The sequence below is a fragment of the Eumetopias jubatus genome, unplaced genomic scaffold (assembly GCF_037043125.1).
Source record: "Eumetopias jubatus isolate StellerSeaLion01/CBP00866 unplaced genomic scaffold, mEumJub1_p1.0 scaffold_2, whole genome shotgun sequence".
NCBI lineage: Eukaryota > Metazoa > Chordata > Mammalia > Carnivora > Otariidae > Eumetopias > Eumetopias jubatus.
Genome location: NW_028274808.1, coordinates 36,466,518 through 36,487,899, shown reverse-complemented (window position 1 = coordinate 36,487,899; position 21,382 = coordinate 36,466,518). Strand labels below are relative to the sequence as shown.

General features: G+C 33.5%; 1 protein-coding gene across 1 annotated transcript in view; it reads right to left on the bottom strand.

Annotated features, from left to right (window-relative positions):
* The window catches only part of ADAM2 (ADAM metallopeptidase domain 2), a 178,714-nt gene that overhangs the window by 100,517 nt on the left and 56,815 nt on the right, over positions 1–21,382 (bottom strand). The window contains exons 8-10 of the mRNA XM_088021406.1: positions 17,820–17,891; positions 17,213–17,379; positions 16,103–16,184 (exon numbers count right to left, since the gene is read on the bottom strand). Coding sequence (XP_087877532.1) covers positions 16,103–16,184; positions 17,213–17,379; positions 17,820–17,891 — 321 coding nt within the window. The remainder of the gene's footprint in view (positions 1–16,102; positions 16,185–17,212; positions 17,380–17,819; positions 17,892–21,382) is intronic.

The window sequence follows — 21,382 nt, the reverse complement described above, 5'->3', positions numbered from 1 at the left end:
AAATTTTCCTTCCATTTCTGTTTTTTGGAACAGTCTCAGAAGAATAGGTATTCATTCTTCTTTAAATGTTTGGTATAATTCCCCATGGAAGCATCTGGCCTTGGGCTTTTTTTTGTTGGAGATTTTTGATGACTGCTTCAATTTCCTTAGTGGTTATAGGTCTGTTCAGGTTTTCTATTTCTTCCTGGTTCAGTTTTCGTGGTTGATACATCTCTAGGAATGCATCCATTTCTTCCAGGTTGTCTAATTTGCTGGCATATAGTTGCTCATAATCTGTTCTTATAATTGTTTGTATTTCTTTGGTGTTGGTTGTGATCTCTCCTCTTTCATTCATGATTTTGTTGATTTGGGTCATTTCTCTTTTCTTTTTGATAAGTCTGGCCAGGGGTTTATCAATCTTGTTTTTATTTCAAAGAACCAGCTCCTAGTTTTGTTGATCAGCTCTACTGTTCTTTTGGTTTTCTATTTCATTGATTTCTGTTCTGATCTTTGTTATTTCTCTTCTCCTGCTGGGTTTAGGCTTTATTTGCTGCTCTTTGTCCAGCTCCTTTAGGTGTAGAGTGAGGTTGTGTATTTGAGACCTTTCTCTTTTCTTGAGAAAGGCTTGTATTGCTGTATACTTTCCTCTTAGGACTGCCTTTGCTGCATCCCAAAGATTTTGAACAGTTGTGTTTTCATTTTCATTTGTTTCCATGAATTTTTTTAATTCTTCTTTAATTTCCTGGTTGACCCATTTATTCTTTAGTAGGATGCTCTTTAGCCTCCATGAATTAGTTCTTTCCGACTTTCCTCTTGTGATTAAGTTCTAGTTTCAAAGTGATCTGAAAATATTCAGGGAATGATCCCAATCTTTTGATACTGGTTGAGACCTGATTTGTGACCTAGCATGTGATCTACTCTGGAGAATGTTCCATGGGCACTAGAGAAGAACATGTATTATTGCTTTGGGATGGAATGTTCTGAATATGTCTGTGAAGTCCATTTGGTCCAGTGTGTCATTTAAAGTCTTTATTTCCTTGTTGATCTTTTGCTTAGATGATCTGTTCATTTCAGTGAGGGTGGTGTTAAATCCCCCCACTATTATTGTATTGTTGTTGATGTGTTTCTTTACTTTTGTTATTAATTGGCTTATATAATTGGCTGCTCCCACATTAGGGGCATAGATATTTACAATTGTTTGATCTTCTTTTTGAATAGACTCTTTAGTTGATATAGTGTCCTTCCTCATCTCTTACTATAGTCTTGATTTAAATCTAATTTGTCTGATATAAGGATTGCCACCCCAGCTTTCTTTTGGTGTCCACCGTTTTCCACCCCCTCACTTTCAAGCTGGGGGTGTCTTTGGGTCTAAAATGAGTCTCTTACAGACAGCTTATTGATGGATCTTGTTTTTTTATCCAATCTGATACCCTGTGTCTTTTGATTGGGGCATTTAGCCTATTTACATTTAGGGTAACTATTGAAAGATATGATTTTAGTGCCATTGTATTGCCTGTAAGGTGACTGTTACTGTATTTTGTCTGTGTTCCTTTCTGGTCTATGTTACTTTTAGGTTCTCTCTATGCTTAGAGGACCCCTTTCAATATTTCTTGTAGGGCTGGTTTCATGTTTGCAAATTCCTTTAGTTTTTGTTTGTCTTGGAATTTTTTTATCTCTCCTTCTATTTTCAATGACAGCCTAGCTGAATATAGTATTCTTGGCTCCATATTTTTCTCATTTAGTGCTCTGAAGGTATCATGCCAGTCCTTTCTGGCCTGCCAGGTCTCTGTGGATAAGTCTGCTGCCAATCTAATGTTTCTACCATTGTCGGTTACAGATCTTTTGTCCGAGCTACTTTCAGGATTTTCTCTTTGTCTCTGAGATTTATAAGTTTTACTATTAGATGTCAGGGTTTGACCTATTTTTATTGATTTTGAGTGGGGTTCTCTGTGCCTCCTGGATTATGATGCCTGTTTCCTTCCCCAATTTAGGGAAATTCTCTGCTATAATTTGCTCCAATATACCTTCTGCCCCTTTCTCTCTTTCTTCCTCTTCTGAGATCCCAGTTATTCTAATAAAAAGAAAGTTAAAAAAAATTAACTTTGGGGACACCTGGGTGGCTCAGTCGTTAACCGTCTGCCTTCACCTCAGGTCATGATCCCAGGGTCCTGGGATCGAGCCCTGCATCAGGCTCCCTACTCAGCGGGAAGCCTGCTTCTACCTCTCCCACTCCCCTGCTTGTGTTCCCTCTCTCCCTGTGTCTCTGTCAATAAATAAATAAATAAATAAATAAATAAATAAATAAATAAATAAATAAAAATGTGACTTAGTGACCAATGTAGAATTGACAAAATCTTTAAAAAAAATTTAACTTTGAAAGACTAAAGAATCATGGGGGAAAAGCCACGAATTCTATGTGCAGTATTCCCCTAGGACTGGGAGTTCTGCCATTCTCACTGATCAGTAAACTTGGCTGGCTGTTCTTGCTGATCTTCCAGGGGAGAGGCCTGTTGCCATGGTTCTCAGATGTCTTTGCCCGGAGGTGGAATTGCCCTGCCCTTGCCCGGTCCGGGCTAAGTAATCTGCTCGGGTTTGCTCTTGGGAGCTTTTGTTCCCTGCAAGCTTTCCATCCAACTTTGGAGGACAAGAGTGAAAATGGTGGCCTCCCAATCTCCGTCCCTGAGGAGCTGAGAACTCGGGGCCCTACTCCTCAGTGAGACCCCCGTCTCCCTGGTCTCCAATTGCACTCCGTGCTCACCAGCCTGTTACTGAGTCCTGTGGTGTGCTCCCACACTGCTCCTCTTGCGGGAGGAAGTGGAGTCTCCCCAGATCTGCCACTTGTTGTGTCTCTGCTGGAGGAGCAGTTGGCTCCATTGTGCCGCAGATCATGGTTTATGGCAACCCCGAGCTGAGAGCCCCCTCTTTGGCTCCATCTCTGCAGGCAGCTTCCTCGCTCAGATACCTGGGAGCTCTGCCACACTCAGGCACCCCCAGTCTTTCTGTGACCCTGAGGGTCCTGAGACCACACTGTCCCACGAGGGTTCCACCCTCCACTTACCCACTGGAGAGACATCCCTCAGCAAAGTCATCTTCTAAAAGTTCCGATTTTGTGCTCTGCTGCTCTATCACTTGCTGGTAGCAGCTGACGGAGGCCCCCTCCCCCACTGTCTATCTTCCCAAATATCACCTCAGATTCACTTCTCCGCACATCCTACCTTCCAGAAAGTGGTTGCTTTTCTGTTCAGAGAGCTGCTGCTATTCTTTTCTTCGACCTCCTGTTGAGTTCGTAGGTGTTCAGAGTGGTTTGATCCCTATCTAACTGAATTCCTGGGACCAGACAAAATTTAGGTCTCCTACTCCTCCACCATCCTCCTCTCTACAATCATTTCTTATTCTGTGTCTGTCCCATTCACTGTTATCTTTTATAGCTCAGTAAGATGAAAAAAATGATATTCAAAAATTCTTTAGTTATTTGTGTAAAAGTAATCTCCTCTCCCACCCCATGCAACTGCTTCTTTATTTTCTCTCTTCTTACTACTGCATGTATTTTGAACCTTCCTTTCATTGTATGATAGAATCAAATACATGGCTTAGTTTTCGAGATGACCTTTCTTTATACTGTCTTTATGACAATCTCACATTGGACTTCTACTTATCAGCTCAGGGTGCCATTACAAAATACTACAGATTGGATTGGTTTAAATAACAAATTTATTTTTTCATAGTTCTGAAGATCAGTAGTCCAAGATGAAAGTACCAGCATTGTTAGTTTCTGGTGGGGTCTTTCTTTCATGGCTGCCTTTTTGCTGTGTTCTCACATGGTTTTTCCTCTGTATGTGTACAGATAGGTATCTCTACCATCTGTTCCTCTTTATATATGAACACCAGTTCTATCGAATTAAGGATACACTCTTATGATCTCCTTTAATCTTAATTATCTCCATTAAGGTTTAATCTCCAAATATAGTCACTTGGGGCTTTGTGCTTCAATATATGGATTTTATTTATTTTTATTTTTTTTATTTTTAAGATTTTTAAAATTTATTTACTAGACAGAGAGAGAGAGCACAAACTGGGGAGTGGCAGGCAGAGGAAGAGGGAGAAGCAGGCTCCCCTCAGAGCAGGGGGAGCCTGATGTGGTACTCGATCCCAGGACACCAGGATCATGACCTGAGCCAAAGGCACTCACTTAATCAACTGAGCCACATAGGTGCCCAATATATGGTTTTAGGAGGACATGATTTAGTCCATAACAAACCAGTATGAAAAACTTGAAAAAGGTATGGACTGGAGTATGAGAATTTCCTACAGAATATTGTTATGATTACTTCTGTTTTGAAAATAAAATAATGGAAAAAGTAAAGTTATATTTAACATTGGATTTTTAAAAATGCAACCCACAGAATAGGAGAAGGTATTTGCAAATGATGCTACAAACAAAGGGCTGGTATCCAAGATCTATAAAGAACTTCTCAAACTCAACATCCAAAAAACAAATAATCAAGTCAAAAAATGGACAGAAGACATGAACAAACACTTCTCCAAAGAAGACATACAAATGGCTAACAGACACATGAAAAAATGTTCATCATTAGCCATCAGGGAAATGCAAATCAAAATCACACTGAGATACCACCTTACACCAGTTAGAATGGTAAAAATTGACAAGGCAAGAAACAACAAATGTTGGAGAGGTTGTGGAGAAAGGGGAACCCTCTTACACTGTTGGTGGGAATGCAAGGTGGTACAGCCACTTTGGGAAACAGTGTGGAGGTGCTTCAAAAAATTAAAAATAGAGCTACCCTATGACCCAGCAATTGCACTCCTGGGTATTTACCCCAAAGACACAGAGGTAGTGAAGAGAAGGGCCATATGCACCCCAATGTTCATAGCAGCAATGTCCGCAATAGCCAAACTGTGGAAAGAGCCGAGATGCCTTTCAACAGATGAATGGATAAAGATGTGGTCCATATATACGATGGAATATTACTCAGCCATCAGAAAGGATGAATACCCAACTTTTACATCAACATGGATGGGACTGGAGGAGATTATGTTAAGTGAAAGAAGTCAAGCAGAGAAAGTCAATTAGCATATGGTTTCACTTATTTGTGGAACATAAGGAATAGCATGGAGGACATTAGGAGAAGGAAGGGAAAAATGAAGGGGAGGAAATCGGAGGGAGAGATGAACCATGAGAGACTATGGACTCTGAGAAACAAACTGAGGGTTTTAGAGGGGAGGGGGGTGGGGGGATGGATTAGCCTGGTGATGGGTATTAAGGAGGGCACATACTGCGTGGAGTACTAGGTGTTAAACAAAAACAATGAATCATGGATCACTACATCAAAAACAAATGATGTATTTTATGGTGACTAACATAACATAATAAAGTAAAATAAAATTTTAAAAAAATTAAAAATTAAAAAAATTTAAAAATATTTTACGAAAAATATTACAACTAAGTAGACAAGTTTCTTTTTGCAAATAATACCTGTTTAGGACAATAGTTGTAAAATAATAACAGTAACTGACATTTATTAAGGCTTCTTATGCACCAATCACCAGGCTAAAAAAATTGGCAGACAAGGAAGTATTGATTGAGACTTCCTTTATTGTGCAACATGTGATTATTCTACAAATGTGCCTGACACTATGTTACTAAAAACTTCTAATCTCTAACCAAGATTCTATGTATGTCTTTCAGATAAAGCTTGCTAACATTGTCCAAATCTTCTAAATTTTGGTATGAAAAATTAATTATGTTTAAGTATGATTTATTTGGGCTAGTAATTCTTTCAGTGTTTGCTTTGTGTATTTTGTAGGTATTTAGTTAGGTACATGTGATTTCAGGTTTAATTATATAAGGCAAGTAAAATTTTGTTTCATCCTAAGTAATGAATCACTTAAAATTCATATCTATTTTACTTGAAGAACATTTTGCTGCTTTTTACTAATACTGATACATTAGTTTTCCTTTGGCACCATATTCTGTATTTTTGTACTCTTCAGGGTTAAAATTTCTGGCATTATATATTTGGATTTGAACCATTAAAGAGAAAACAATCTGATAATTTTTTTTATTTTTAATAGTTGAAATTAAAATATTTTTAACCTCTATTGGGTATTTTCAAAATTATTGATAACATTTTATTTTGTGTGATGGTTTCATGCTGAGTGTACAAATCTTAAGTGCCTTGATGCAGTTTTATGTAAATATACACATATGTATATATAGAATATTTATTTACACATATATACACATTCATCTGCAATTTATACATATTATATGTGCATACACATATAACTACATATTTATGAATTTATTTGCTCTTTTTGATGTAGGATAATAGTTTTGCTTGGGATTTATCAATTTTACTTATCTTTTTAAACTAATTACTTTTGGATTTGATGATCTTCTCCATGATATACATGTTTTGTATTTTTCACTGGTAGTCAATATTATTTTTTTATTACTTTCCCCTTTCTAGGGTCTTTCAGTTTAATTTGTAGCTATATGTTTTTTGAAATTGGATTTAGATCATCTACATTTAATCTATCTTTAATTTGTATAATTAAAGCTACAATGTTCTCAGTTCTGTTTTTTCTGGCAACCCAGGAGTTTAGGTATGCTGTGTCATTTTTAGTGTCATTTAGTTCAAAATGAGTTCTAATTTCTCATGTTTTATTTCCAAACCTCTTGAGGTTTTAAGTGATCTTTCTATTATTTAGTTCTAATTTTAATCCAGAGTGGTCAGAAAATATTCTCTGTATGATTTCTATCATTTTATATTGATACTGCTTTATTTATCACTATTTTATTTATTTCAGTAAATTAAAAAAAGCAAGGGAACAGAAGAAATCTTTTGTAGGTGATGGATATGTTTCTTCCTTTGTTTGAAGTGAAGGTATTATGGATTTATGCATATGATAAACCTATCAAAGTGCATACATTAAATATGCATAAATTTTTATATTAAATATACTTTAATGGAATTAAAAATAAAATTCTGCTCTTTGGTAAAAGGTCATTAAATATGTTTCAACAAAATGGAAAATAGAGCATTGCTGAATTAGATTTCTCCTCATTCTTAAATATTATTATGGATTTTTTTTTCTTTTATTCTTTCACATTTGCTTTATACATTTTGAAGCAATGTAACTAGGTGCATACAACATTATGATTGCTATGTCTTTCTTTTCAATTCCTTTGATTATCATTTAATATTCCTCTTTATTTCTCATAACACATCTTTCCTTAAAGTCTACTGCTATGGATTGAATTGTGTCCCCTGCAAAATCCTATGCTGAAACCCTAGCCCCCAGTGTGACCAATGTGACTGTATTTGGAGATAGGGTATTTAGGAAGTAATTAAGGTTAAATATGGGCATCTGATAAAACTGTGGCCTTAAAAAAAGATCTCTCTCTCTTTCCCCACTTCTCCCCCACTATGTGAGGACACAAGAGAAAGCAGATGCCTGCCAGCAAGCAAGAGAGAGCTCTCACCAGAATCTGACCATGCTGGCACCCTCATCTCAGACTTCCAGCCTCTAGAATTGTAAGAAAATAAATTTGTGTTGTTTAATCTACCCATTTATGCTATTTGGTTATGGCAGCACAACCTAATTAAAACATCTATTTTATTTGTTATTAATATACCCAAGAAAAATTGCTTTTGTTTAGTATTTACATTGTATAAATTTTCATTGCTTAAATTTCATTGTATAGATTCCATTTCCAGAAAGATGGAGCAAACAAATGCTAGTCTATCTCTCCCACTGAACTCAACTATAATACCTGGACAGAATAGAGAGACAACTATTTGATTTGACAAGCCTGAAAGTATCAGCATTCAAAAGGGGAAGAACACCCAAATTCAAAATACCAGTGAATTGGTCTCTCCTGGCCTGAAAGCCCTGCAGTTTGAATTTTGAAGTGAGCATTGTAGTACACACAGAGAACCAGAAGTTCTGTAGTTCTTAATTGAAGAGTGGAAAAGTAAGCTCTTAAATCTCAGGGAAAGTGGGTATGTCTTGTTTATTTCTTTTTTCCTTTTTCTTCTGTTCTTTTAAGCCCCATCAATCAGATGATTCTTCAGGGACTGTAGCAGCACCAAAGTGGCCAAAAGGGGGAAATTACAGAATGAAAATTCTGAAGGAGCACTTTTCCTTTCCTTTGGAGCTTTGGGTTCATGAGTTCGGGACCAAATAAAGTAGTCTGTTTTGTCATACTCTGTTCTCCACTGCTTGGCCTCCTAAGGTGATACAGCCACAGAAATGGGAAGATTCTTGACAAAAGACTAAAAAAGGCAGCCACAAATAAGTGAAATGTACCAGGGAAATAAGAGAGCTGTGAATTCAAGAAATCAGTCCACAAAGCTATATTTATCTATCAATCATCTATCTATATCTATCTATCATCATTATCTCGATCATGATCTATCTTTCAATATTTAAGTATATATTTTTTATATTTAAGTATTGGTCATTGTATTAATCAGGGCTCTCCAGAGAAATAGAACCAAAAGCATATATAGAGAGAGGCAGAGAGAAAGAGATGTATTATAAGGAATTGGCTCACATGATTATGGAGGCTGGCAAGTACAAAACCTGCTGAGTGGGCCAGCAGCCTGGAGACCCAGCAGAAACAATGAGATCATTACACTTTGAAGGCCAGCAGGCTGAACACCCAAGGAAGATGATGGTGCAGATGAAATCTGAAGGCAGTCTGCTGAAGAATTCTCTCCTGCTTGGGGAAGATGATCTTTTTTGTTCTAGTCAAGCCTTCAACTTATTTGATGAGGCCCACCCACATTATGGAGGGCAATGTGTTTTACTCAAATTTCACCAATTTAAATATTAATCTCATCAAAAACTCTCCAAGTCAACATACCAATTAATCATCACAAGCATCACTCTAGCCTTTCAAGTTCAGTTTCCAAATTAAATTCCTCTTCTACCCTTCTACTTCCCTTATGCCTCTTGGCCCCTGTCCCTCTGCCTAGTTTTTCAAGACAAATCTAAGGCATAATCATAAGTTGGTAAGCCCTTTATGTTCTGTTTTCATAATATATACTGAACAAAATCTACTCACACAACCAAGAATAAAACACCAGTTTATACCATTCATCTGTCATTGTCTCCTATCTGGTCTTCTTGTTTTGGATCCTTACCACTGAACAATTACTTTTCTATAAGGCTACTAGAAAAATATTTTGCACTGGCTTAAAAATTTCCAGTGCCTTTTCATTGCAAAGAGAATAAAATTCAAAACTGTTTACCAGAACTATAAGGCCCTATTTTAATTAGACTCTGCTGACTTAATATTTTTTCAGCCATCTCGTTCATGACATTCATTTGATCTTTCTTGTGGGCTCTGACTTGTTAGACCTTCCCATAACTGTCTTTGTCTCATTCCTTCATGCTTCCTCAAGTATTTTCTCCTTAAGGTTTTTCTTTGATCACCCTAGCTAAAATAGTTTGCTCCTCATCCCATCAATTTTAACTATATCATCTCAATGTCTGTTCTTATTAGCAAATGCCATTAACTGAAATATTCCAACAATACTTTCAGTCAAAAGATGTCAATAGATTTTCTAAGGTTAAATGATCCTACATTCTTTGGATAAAATCACCTTCGTCATGGTCTTTTATCTTGTAAACTGCTAGGTACAGCTGGTTAGTATTTTTAATTTATGTTTCTAACTCTCCTCTATGTTTGGGATAAATTAGTCTCTAATTTCATTTTGTGTAACATCCTCTTTTGTTATCAATATTATTATGGTAATTTTGGCTTCCAAATTTGTATTTTCTCTTTTTCTATTCTCTATAGATGTATGAGATTGAAATAATCCGTTCTCTCAAAATTGTGGCGAGTGCCTAAAAGCATTGTTTTATTTTCCTTATGAGATTTTTAAAATAATTAATTCCTTTAATAATTTGGTGATTCTGAATTTCTAGTTTTGCTTGTGTAAGTTTTAGTAAATGATGGATTCCTATTAATAATGTACTATTTGTCTACATTTGCAAATGTGTTATAACTCGTCTATTATCTTAATGTTATATACATCTGTAGTATTTCCTCCTTATTTTTATAACTTTATTAATGTATTCTACCCTATTTTATAAAAATTAGTTTTGTGAGAGATATGCTTGTTTTTAGTTTTTTTGATACCTAATATTCTTTTTGAATATTTCTATTCTACCTAGCCTCTCTTGCATTGCTTTCTGCTTTTATCTTCCTTATTTCCTGTCTTCTATATGTCTTAAATGTTATATTTTTCCATCTTTTCACATAATTTAGATTGGATAATTAGCTCACTGTTTTTTAGCTTTATGTTCTGCAAAGTTCATTAGATACTAATTTCTTTAATTGTTCTTCCTATACTCCTTCACTCCTAAAGTTTTAGCATCAATTATTTTAGCATCAACAATGCTTTTGATTTAAAGTTTCCTAAGAATATATGATTCTAATTTTATTATTCATTTTTGTTTATTGTATAACTGGAATTGCCTTGACAACTTGTCAAAATCATTTGATTATATATGTCTGTGTCTATTTTTAGATTTTCTATATTGTTACATTGATCAGTTTATTTACACTGCAATATCTTAGTTTTTCAGAAGTTTTTATCTTCCACTTTTCCTCAATTTCCAAACTTGCTTTATTTATTTTCTTTTTAATATTTGTATATAAAATTTTTTATCACCTTGTCAGTATTTACCAAAAAAAGAAAAAAAGCCTGTTGAGATTCTGGTTAGGACTGCACTATTATATCTCTATAATATAGCAAAGGACAGTTTAATTTTATATGATAAAGATATTTCAACAAAGTTTTTATAAGAAACAAAGATGGGATTAAAAAATAAAACACGTTTTAATAAGCTTAGAAAATTAGAAATAAAACTGAGTCTCTTTATTATGTTACAAAGTGTCTGTAATAATCTAGAGCAAACATAATACCTAAGAGTGAAATATTGAGTTTTTTTCCTTAAAATCAAGAATGATACAAGAATGTCTACTATTGACTCAATTAAACATTGTTCAATTCAACTATTTCAATTGAATATTATTCTTGAGATACTAGCCAATTCAAAAGGAGAAAAAAACTTAAAATATATATGTATTAGAAAGGATAAAAGAATAAAATTGTTCTTATTCACATATGACAAAATTGGACACAGAAAAATCTAAATCTAAAACTACTACAAGTAAATATAGAAATATACAATCAGTGTATAATGTTTAATGTTTAAGAAACACATATTATGTTTAAAATATAATATTCACCAATATTGCCAACAAGGTTAAATACCTAGGAATAAATCAAACCAAATATATGCAAAATATCTACATGGAAACCTATGCCTATTTGTTATCTATATTTTACTATAAATCTTATTTTCTCATATTTACTTGCTTCTTATTTAACTTGAATATATTTTTATCTTTTTATATTCACCTTCACTTAGTCCTAGTATTATATCTCTTGTAAAGAACTAAACATTTGAATTTTAAATAATTTTTAAATCCATCACAGATTTTATCACTTACTTGGTAAGCTTAACCCATTTACATTCACATAATTGATGTTATATTAAGATATATTAAACCATTTTATTTGATATTTCTATTCATTTTGTTTTGCATTATTGTTCTTATGTTTCTTCTTCCTTGGCTATATTTTCTGTTCTCTCATTAGATTATTACATGGTACAGTTTTGTTCTTACTATCTGTTCTTAAGACTAACATTCATCTCATATGCCCTTACTTCTTTCTAAAATTTACCGTTATCTATACCTTTCCCTTAAGAAGACAAGTCCTATAGCATGCTTTCATGTCAATTCTATTACTCGCTTAACCACATTATAATAGAATGTGCTCTGGTTTAATATTGATATAATACCTGTCATTCCACACTACAGCCCAGTTCCAGCTATTCTCATTTTAAGACAATAATAAAATTTAGCAATATTTAATAATAAATATAATAAGTGAAACCATATGATAATTGACTTTCTCTGCTTGACTTCTTTCACTTAGCATAATCTTCTCCATTCCCATCCATGTTGATGTAAAAGTTGGGTATTCATCCTTTCTGATGGCTGAGTAATATTCCATTGTATATATGGACCACATCTTCTTTATCCATTCATCTGTTGAAGGGCATCTCGACTTTTTCCACAGTTTGGCTATTGTGGACATTGCTGCTATGAATATTGGGGTGCATATGGCCCTTCTCTTCACTACCTCTGTGTCTTTGGGGTAAATACCCAGGAGTGCAATTGCTGGGTCATAGGGTAGCTCTATTTTTAATTTTTTGAAGCACCTCCACACTGTTTCACAAAGTGGCTGTACCACTTTGCATTCCCACCAACAGTGCAAGAGGATTCCCCTTTCTCCACAACCTCTCCAACATTTGTTGTTTCTTGCCTTGTCAATTTTTGCCATTCTAACTGGTGTAAGGTGGTATCTCAGTGTAGTTTTGATTTGAATTTCTCTGATGGCTAATGATGATGAACATTTTTTCACGTGTCTGGTATGTCTTCTTTGGAGAAGTGTCTGTTCATGTCTTCTGCCCATTTTTTGACTTAATTATTTGTTTTTTGGGTGTTGAGTTTGAGAAGTTCTTTATAGATCTTGGAAATCAGACCTTTGTCTGTAGTGTCATTTGCAAATATCTTCTCCCATTCTGTGTGTTGCCTCTTTGTTTTGTTGACTGTTTCCTTTGCTGTTTTATCTTGATGAAGTCCCAAAAGTTCAATTTTGTTTTTGTCTCAGTTGCCTTTGGAGATTAATCTTGAAAGAAGTTGCTCTGTGTCTGATGTCAAAGAGGTTACTGCCTGTGTTCTCCTCTAAGATTTTGATGGATTCCTGTCTCACATTGAGGTCTTTATCGATTTTCAGTTTATCTTTGTGTATGGTGTTAGAGAATGGTTGAGTTTCATTCTTCTCTATATAGCTGTCCAATTTCCCCAGCACCATTTATTGAGGAGACTCTCTTTTTTCCATTGCATATTTTTCCTGCTTTGTCGAAGATTATTTGACCACATAGTTGAGGGTCCATATCTGGGCTCTCTATTCTGTTGCATTGGTTTATATGTCTGTTTTTCTGCCAGTACCATGCTGTCTTGATGATCACAGCTTTGTAATATAGTTTGAAATCAGGCAACGTGATGCCCCCAGCTTTGTTTTTCTTTTTCAACATTTCCTTCAACAATTCCTCCTTTTGCAGCAATTCCTTGGTGATTCAGGGTCTTTTCTGATTTCATACCAATTTTAGGATTGTTTGTTCCAGCACTTTGAAAAATGTCATTGGAATTTTGATTGGGATGGCGTTGAAGGTATAGGTTGCTCTGGATAGCTTAGATATTTTAACAATGTTTATTCTTCCAATCCATGGGCATGGAATGTTTTTCCATCTTTTTGTGTCTTCTTCAATTTCTTTCATGAGTATTCTGTAGTTCCTAGAGTATAGATCCTTTACCTCTTTGGTTAGGTTTATTCTGAGGTATCTTATGGTTTTTGGCACTATTGTAAATGGAATCATTTCACCAATTTCTCTTCCTATAGTTGCATTGTTAGTGTATAAGAAAGCAACTGATTTCTGTGCATTGATTTTGTATCCTGCCACATTACTGAATTGCTGTATGAGTTCTAGTAATTTGGGGGTGGAGTCTTTTGGATTTTCCACATAAAATATTATGTCATCTGCGAAGAGAGAGAGTTTGAATTCTTCTTTGCCAATTTGAATAATTTTTATTTCTTTTTGTTGTCTGATTGCTGTTGCTAGGACTTCTTTTCATTTCATTGTTAGTGCACATTTTTTTCTATTCTGTTTTGACGTTTTATGTTGTCTTTTCATCTGGCAAACCCAGTTTTCTCCCCTTCTACCAGATGATCCAGTATAAGAGATTATGGGGAGACTCCAGAAGGGATTTCCTGGCATAAGGATTTTGTTGATCTGATAGTGGCTATAATTTGGTGAAATTTATTTTGATTTCTCCTTGAGGTTTTCTTATGGCTTTTTAATTATTATCTCCATTACTCTTTTTTTTTTAAAGACATTATGTATTTATTTGAGAGAGACAGAGAGAGAGCACACTCAAGCGGGAGGAGAGGCAGAGGAAGAGAATCTCAAACAAACTCTATGCTGCGAAGAGAGCCCCACAGGGGCTCAACCTCATGCCCCTGAGATCATGACATGAGCTGAAATCAAGAGTTAGACCCTTAACCAACCAAGCCACCCAGGCACCCCAATCTCCTTTACTCTTAATATCTAGATATTGGCACTTCTACTTCAATAATCCATTTCTCTTAAGTTTTCTTTTACTATTCCTATAACTTTTCTGATGTCTCCTAGGAGAGGTTCTGATTCTGATTTAATCTAACGCTTTGTGCAATTTATTATATTTATATTTTTTGTACCTAATACTTCCAACTAGTCCTTTTCTATAATACCTTACACTATTTTGTTTGAAGTTTCTGTAACTGCTAATTAGTTCTGCTTCAAGTGGTATTTATTGTGTACTGTGTTTTCTTCTGAGGATGTTTAATATTCAGGATCTACATAGTCCATGAACTGAGATAATGTATCCAGTAATATGTAATGGTATAAAAATCCTGAGGCCAAGAACTAGCTTGTGTCAGTCCTCATGAGTGAGTAAATTAGTGACTAACAAGTGAGTGGATGAGTCCCAGGAAAAAGAGTTGCAAAACATCAAATATCATCTGCTAATTATTCTTACATTTTTCTACTCATCCAAAAATCACCTGCGTTGTGGTTTCATCTATAAACTTTCAGAAAGAAGCAGCAACGGAGGGATATAGATCTTAGATTTTATGCCACAGCTCTGGGAGATTAGGGAGGCAGGGTTATACCACCAGCATTTTTCACAGAGATAGAATAAACAATCCTAAAATTTGGAACCACAAAAGGCCCCAAATAGCCAAAGCAATCTTGAAAGAGAAAAGCAAACCTGGAGCATCACAATTCCAGACTTCAAGCTATATTACAAAGCTGTAGTCATCAAGATAGTATGGTACTGGCACAAAAACAGACACAGAAATCAATGGAACAGAATAAAAAACCCAGAAATGGACCCACAACTACATGGTCAGCTAGTCTTTGGCAAAGCAGGAAAGAATATCCAATGGAAAAATGATAGTCTCTTCAACAACTGCTGTTGGGAAAACTGGACAGCCACATGCAAAAGAATGAACCTAGACCACTTTCTTACACCATACATAAAAATAAACTCAAAATGGATGAAAGACCTAAATGTGAGACAGAAAACCACCAAATTCTTGAGGAGAACACAGGCAGCAACCTCTTTGACCTTGGCCATAGCAACTTCTTACTAGACATGTTGCAGAAGCAAGGGAAACAAAAGCAAAAATAAACTATCGGGACTTCATCAAGATAAAAACTTCTGCTCAGTGAAGGAAACAATCAACAAAACTAAAAGGCAACCTTCGGAATGGGAGAAGATATGTGCCAATGACATATCTGATAAAGGGTTAGTATCCAAAATCTATAAAGAACCTACCAAACTCAACAACCAAAAAACAAATAATCCAGTTAAGAAATCGGCAGAAGACATGAACAGACATTTTCCAAATAAGACATATAAATGGCCAACAGACACATGAAAAGATGCTCAACATCACTGGTAATCAGGGAAATACAAATCATGATGAGATATCACCTCATACCTGTAGGAATGGCTAAAGTTAACAACACAGGAAACAATACATGTTGGCAAGGATGTAGAGGAAGGGGAACACTTTTGCACTGTTGGTGAGAGTGAAAAGTGGTGCAGCCACTCCAGAAAACAGTATAGAAGCTCTTCAGAAAGTTAAAAATAGAACTACCCTATGATCCAGCAATTGCACTACTAATTATTTATCCAAAGGATACAAATTTTTTATTTATGAAGTTTAATAAGAACTTTTTAAAGTCCTAACATTTCCAATCTGTAGCAGGGACAAAGATCTTTAGAATCATTTTGGAAATTTTAATATACATAAAAATAATAAAATAAATAAATATTTAACTGTATATTGATCTAAATAGCATTCTATTTATACATCTTAGCCAAACAAATTAAACCATACCATACCAGAGCAACACCTCCTCCATAATGGCTATCACACATCTTCCCTTGAAAGGTTGCACCAACATAATTTGATTTTTCTCTGTAACTTAAGTTTAAAAAAGGATCATAATCATATAATTTTGTAAAATTAAGCACAATTACTATTGAATTTTCTTAATAACATTTTGATTTGCATATTTATATAATAAATTGATAAATATTTCCACCTAACATTAGGGTAATGAAGCTTGTAAATGACTAAAGATGTCTGCTTGTTTTGAAAATAATGAAATACATTTAAAAAACAAATAATAGAAAGTTATTTTCATATTAAATTTTTAGAAAGCAACATTCTTTATTATGTGGTATTTTTAAAAAATAATTCCTAGAATATCAAAATAATAAAAATAAATAAAATTCCTAAAATTAGAAAGCTAAAGCAATACAACTGATAAATAAAATAGGCAGAGTCACCTTATAGGCTGAAGTTTCCCATTAATCAGATAGAATTAGATAACCAGGATCATGAAAATATATTACATATTTGTGGGACAGAAAATAATTTCAAATATTATAATTTTGTAAATATATATTATTTTTATATAACAATATATTATATATAGATACTAAAAATTAATAAGAGAAAAACAAAGAACTTATTAAATAGAAGGAGAGGCTTATATTTTTAAAACTGCAGCACAATGTAAATATGGTATGTTAGAGATATTAAAATATGCAGGAGTGTTGCCATATCCTTGGGGTTTTTTTTGTTATCTTATGAAAATAAAACATAAAAAGAAGCCCTAATTACTACATTCATCATGTGTGTTTCTTCAGATAAATATTGTTAGTATTTTAAGTATAGCTAGGGGCATTTAATGATATGTTACACATTCTAAGGTAAGAAAGCATACGATAACAATATTGAAAGAGTATTAACTACAAACAAGTAAATAGAATGATTCACATCAATAATTCTGTTATAAAAACTGTGTTTTGAAAAATAATATACACACGATGTTCTACGTAGGAAAAAAATGGCATATTTTCCCTAAAGGCCTGTGAACTGTCAGAAATTAGGTCAAATATGGATGTTTCTTTGTATAAGACTTAGTAAAACCAAAATATGCTTACACAAGTAAAAATGCTATATCATGTGGACGCAAAACAAGATAAGATCTTTTCCATTTTAAAAATCTGTGTAATAACTCATTAGCATCTCCAGTTACCGAGATTTTATTTTCATCTATCCAAAGTTCCAATGAAGAGAGAATTATTGTAACATTAAATGATGTAAAAATCTAAAATAGAAGACATGAAGAAAATATATTCAAATATCATGGTTTAAATAGATCTGGGGATTTATCTATAAAACACTACACTGATGACAAATATTAAGCAACAGAATTGCTAAGTCTAGATCAGATCTTACAGAGTATATTAGTAAATAATAAGTACTACTTATAAAACAAGTAATAATTAACAGTTTGAAATGCTTGTACTTCAGTAAGCCCCATGTGAAGTGCTTTATCAATTTTAAAATTAGCATAACTTAATTAGATATGCATAATAACTATTATTCCTATTGTTATTCCTACTCAGAAAACTGAAACTTAAAATAGTCATATAATTTTATCTATTTCATACATCATGTGCATTCAGACAGTGCCATAAAAAAAAGTATGGGAATTCTTTAAGTAACACAAGCAAATGCAAAAAGAATTAAAAAGTAAATACTTACAGCATTGGTCAGTCCAATCAACTGGAAGATCTTTTGAGTGACAACAATCGTGTCAGAGCCCATATGATTATACTGAAAAAGATAAAAAATTGTTTAAATTACTAATTTGTTAGTTTTTAAACATTATTATTATAGAAGTAATATTATATATACTCAGTGTAAAATAGGAAAAATATGTTTTAAAATACAAAAGACATGCAATGAATCATGGAACACTACATCAAAAACTAATGATGTAATGTATGATGATTAACACAACATAATAAAATTTTAAAAAGGCAAAAAATAAATAAAAAAATAAAATACAAAAGATACTACAAACTCTTCCAAAAACAAAAGAGGAGGGAACACTTCCAAACTCATTTTATGAGGCCACCATTATCCTAATAACAAAATCAAACACTGCAAAAGAAAAATATAAACCAATATTCCTAATGAACACAGATGCAAAAAATCCTCAACAAAATATAGACAAACTAAATTCAACAGCATATTAAAAGGATAATACACTGTGATCAGTAGGGATTTTTTTCCAGGGATGTAAGAATGTTTCAACATCTGCAAATCAGTCAAAATGATACACTACATCAACAAAATGAAGGCTACATATTATATGATCAGATAGTGAAGAATCATCAGAAGATGCAGAAAGGCATTTTAACAAACTTCAACATCCTTTCATAAGGAAAACTCTCACCAATGTGGGTATGAAGAGAAGGTACATCAACATAATAAAAGCCATATATAACAAGCCTATAGCTAACAATATACTCAACTGGGAAAACCTGAAAGCTTTTAGTCTAAGATCAGGAACGAGACAAAGGTGCCCACTCTCACCACTTTTATTTAACATTGTATCAAAAATCCTACCCAGAGCGACTAGGTAAGAAATAAAGAAGCTATACAAATTGCATATCACGTGATATTATACAGAGAGAACCCTACAGATACATACACACACACACACACACACACACACACACACACACACAAAACTAATTTTTAAAATTCAGTAAATTTGCAGGATAAAAAAACAATATGCAAAAATCTGTTGCATTTCTGTATACTAATCACAAACAATTAGTAAGAAAAAATAATTCCATTTGTATTTGCATTAAAAGAAATAAAATACCTAGAAATAAGTTTAAATACAGGAGATAAAAGATATGTACAGTGAAAACCATAAGACAATGATAAAAGAAATTAAAAACACACAAAAATAGAAATATATACTGTGTTCATGGATCAGAAGAATTAGCATTGTTAAACTGTCCATACTACCCAAAGCAATATACAGATTCAAGGTAATGCCTATCAAATTTCCAATGACATTTTTCACAGAAATAGAATAAAGAGTCTTGAAATTTGTGTGGAACCATAAAAGACCCTGAATAGCCAAAACAAATTTGAAAAAGAACAAAGCTAAAGGCATCATGCTCCCTGATTGCAAAATATATTACAATATTATAGTAATCAAAACGGTATGATATTGCCATAAAAACAAACACACAGAGCAATGGAACAGAACAGAAAGCTCAGATATAAGTCCATGTATACCTTATGGTCAATTAATTTATAACAAAGGAGCCAACAATACACAACAGGGAAAAACAGTCCCTTCAATAAATCGTATTAAGAAAACTGAACAACACATACAAAAGAATGAAACTGTACCACTATCTTACAATATACACAAAATATAACCCATAATGAATTAAAGACTTGAATGTAATACCCTGAAACCATAAAACTCCTAAAACGCAACATACAGTAAGCTTTTTCACCTCAGGTGGCAATGACTTTTTGGACTTGACACTTAAAGCAAAGGCAACAAAAGTAAAATTAAGTGGGACTACATCACTCCAAAAACCTAATGTACAGTAAAAGACAGCATGAACAAAATGAAAAGGCAATCTACCAAATGGGTTGTAAATCATGTATCTAATAATGGATTAATATCCAAAATACATAAAGAACTCATATAACTCAATAGCAAAAGAAAAACAAGCAATCTAATTTAAAAAATGGCCAATTAAAAAATGAATAGACAATTTTTCTGAGAAAATATACAGATAGCCAAGAGGTACATGAAAGGGTACTCAACATTACATTACTAATCATCAGGGAACTACAAATCAAAACTACAAAGAGATATCATCTCACACCTGTTAGAATAGCTGAAAGAAGTTCCCTACACCCCACCTCTGGAAACCATCACTCTTTTCTCTGTATCTATAACTTTTTTGTCTTGTTCTTAGATTCCACATATAAGTGAGATAATTCAGTTTTTATCTTCCTCTGTTTGAATTATTTCACTGAACATAATGCTTTCAAGCTGCATCCATGTTGTCACAAATGGCAAGACTTTGTTCTTTTCTGGCTGAATAACATTCCATTGTATACATATACTATATTATCTTTCTCCATTTATCCGTTGATGGACACTTAGATTGTTTTCAGTCTTGGCTATTGCAAATGATGTTACAATGAACCTAGGGTGCATACATCTTTTTGAGTTAATATTTTTATTTCCTTTGGACAAATACCCAGAAGTGGTATTGATGGATCATATGGTAACTCTATTTTTAATTTTTTGAGGAAATGCCATACTCTTTTCCAGAGTGGCTTCACCAGGTTACATTCCCACCAACAGTGCATGAGGGTTCCCTTTTCTACACATCCTCACCAACACTTGTTATTTCTAGTTGAAAGAAAATGTTAGTTTAAACTATAAGATTTAAATGTGAAGAATAAATATTATATATTGAATATATGCATTCAAAACCATTCCTTACTGAAACCTTATTTTAAAAATTAATTAAAATTAATTAATAATTAACTTAATTATTAAGGTACTAAAATTATTAATAGAAAAATAAAGTTTCAAAAGCACAAATAAAAGAAAAGCAAAAACAAACACAAAATTTGAAAACTGAAGAACAGATAAGTAATAAATGATTAAGAAGATTTAAGAAATTTAGGTGATAGACCAGTGCAACAATATAATTCACCTTGAAGACCCTAAAATACTCATATTGGCTCTATCAGTTTTTCTTCAAGTAAGAGAAATTGGCACTAAGAGCAGGCAGATTGACTTTAAAGTTTAAGAAGTAGTTAAGGCTGGGAGAACATTCAGAATGGTTGTGTGAAAAAAAGACAATCCAAGAATGTTATATATTGAATGATTCCATTTATATAACATTTTGGAAATTAAAACATATATAGACATGGAGAAGAAATTAGTTGTCTTCAGAGATCAGGGAAAGGGGAATGAAGGAGAACTGGGTGTGGCTGTGAAAAGGCCACACAACAGATCCTCATTTGAAGTTATTCTGTATTTTGACTATGAGTGTCAATATCCTAGATGTACTACTGTATTATAATATTTTATTATTACAAATTGGAAAAAATAAAGGATATACAGGATCTCTATATAACCTTTTTATTTTAATATATGTTTTATTCATATTTTATTCAGTAAAAAAGAAAACAAACACTATTGGCAATGTGTACACATAAACCACACAAATCCACAAACACATAAATATTAAGGTGAACAATCA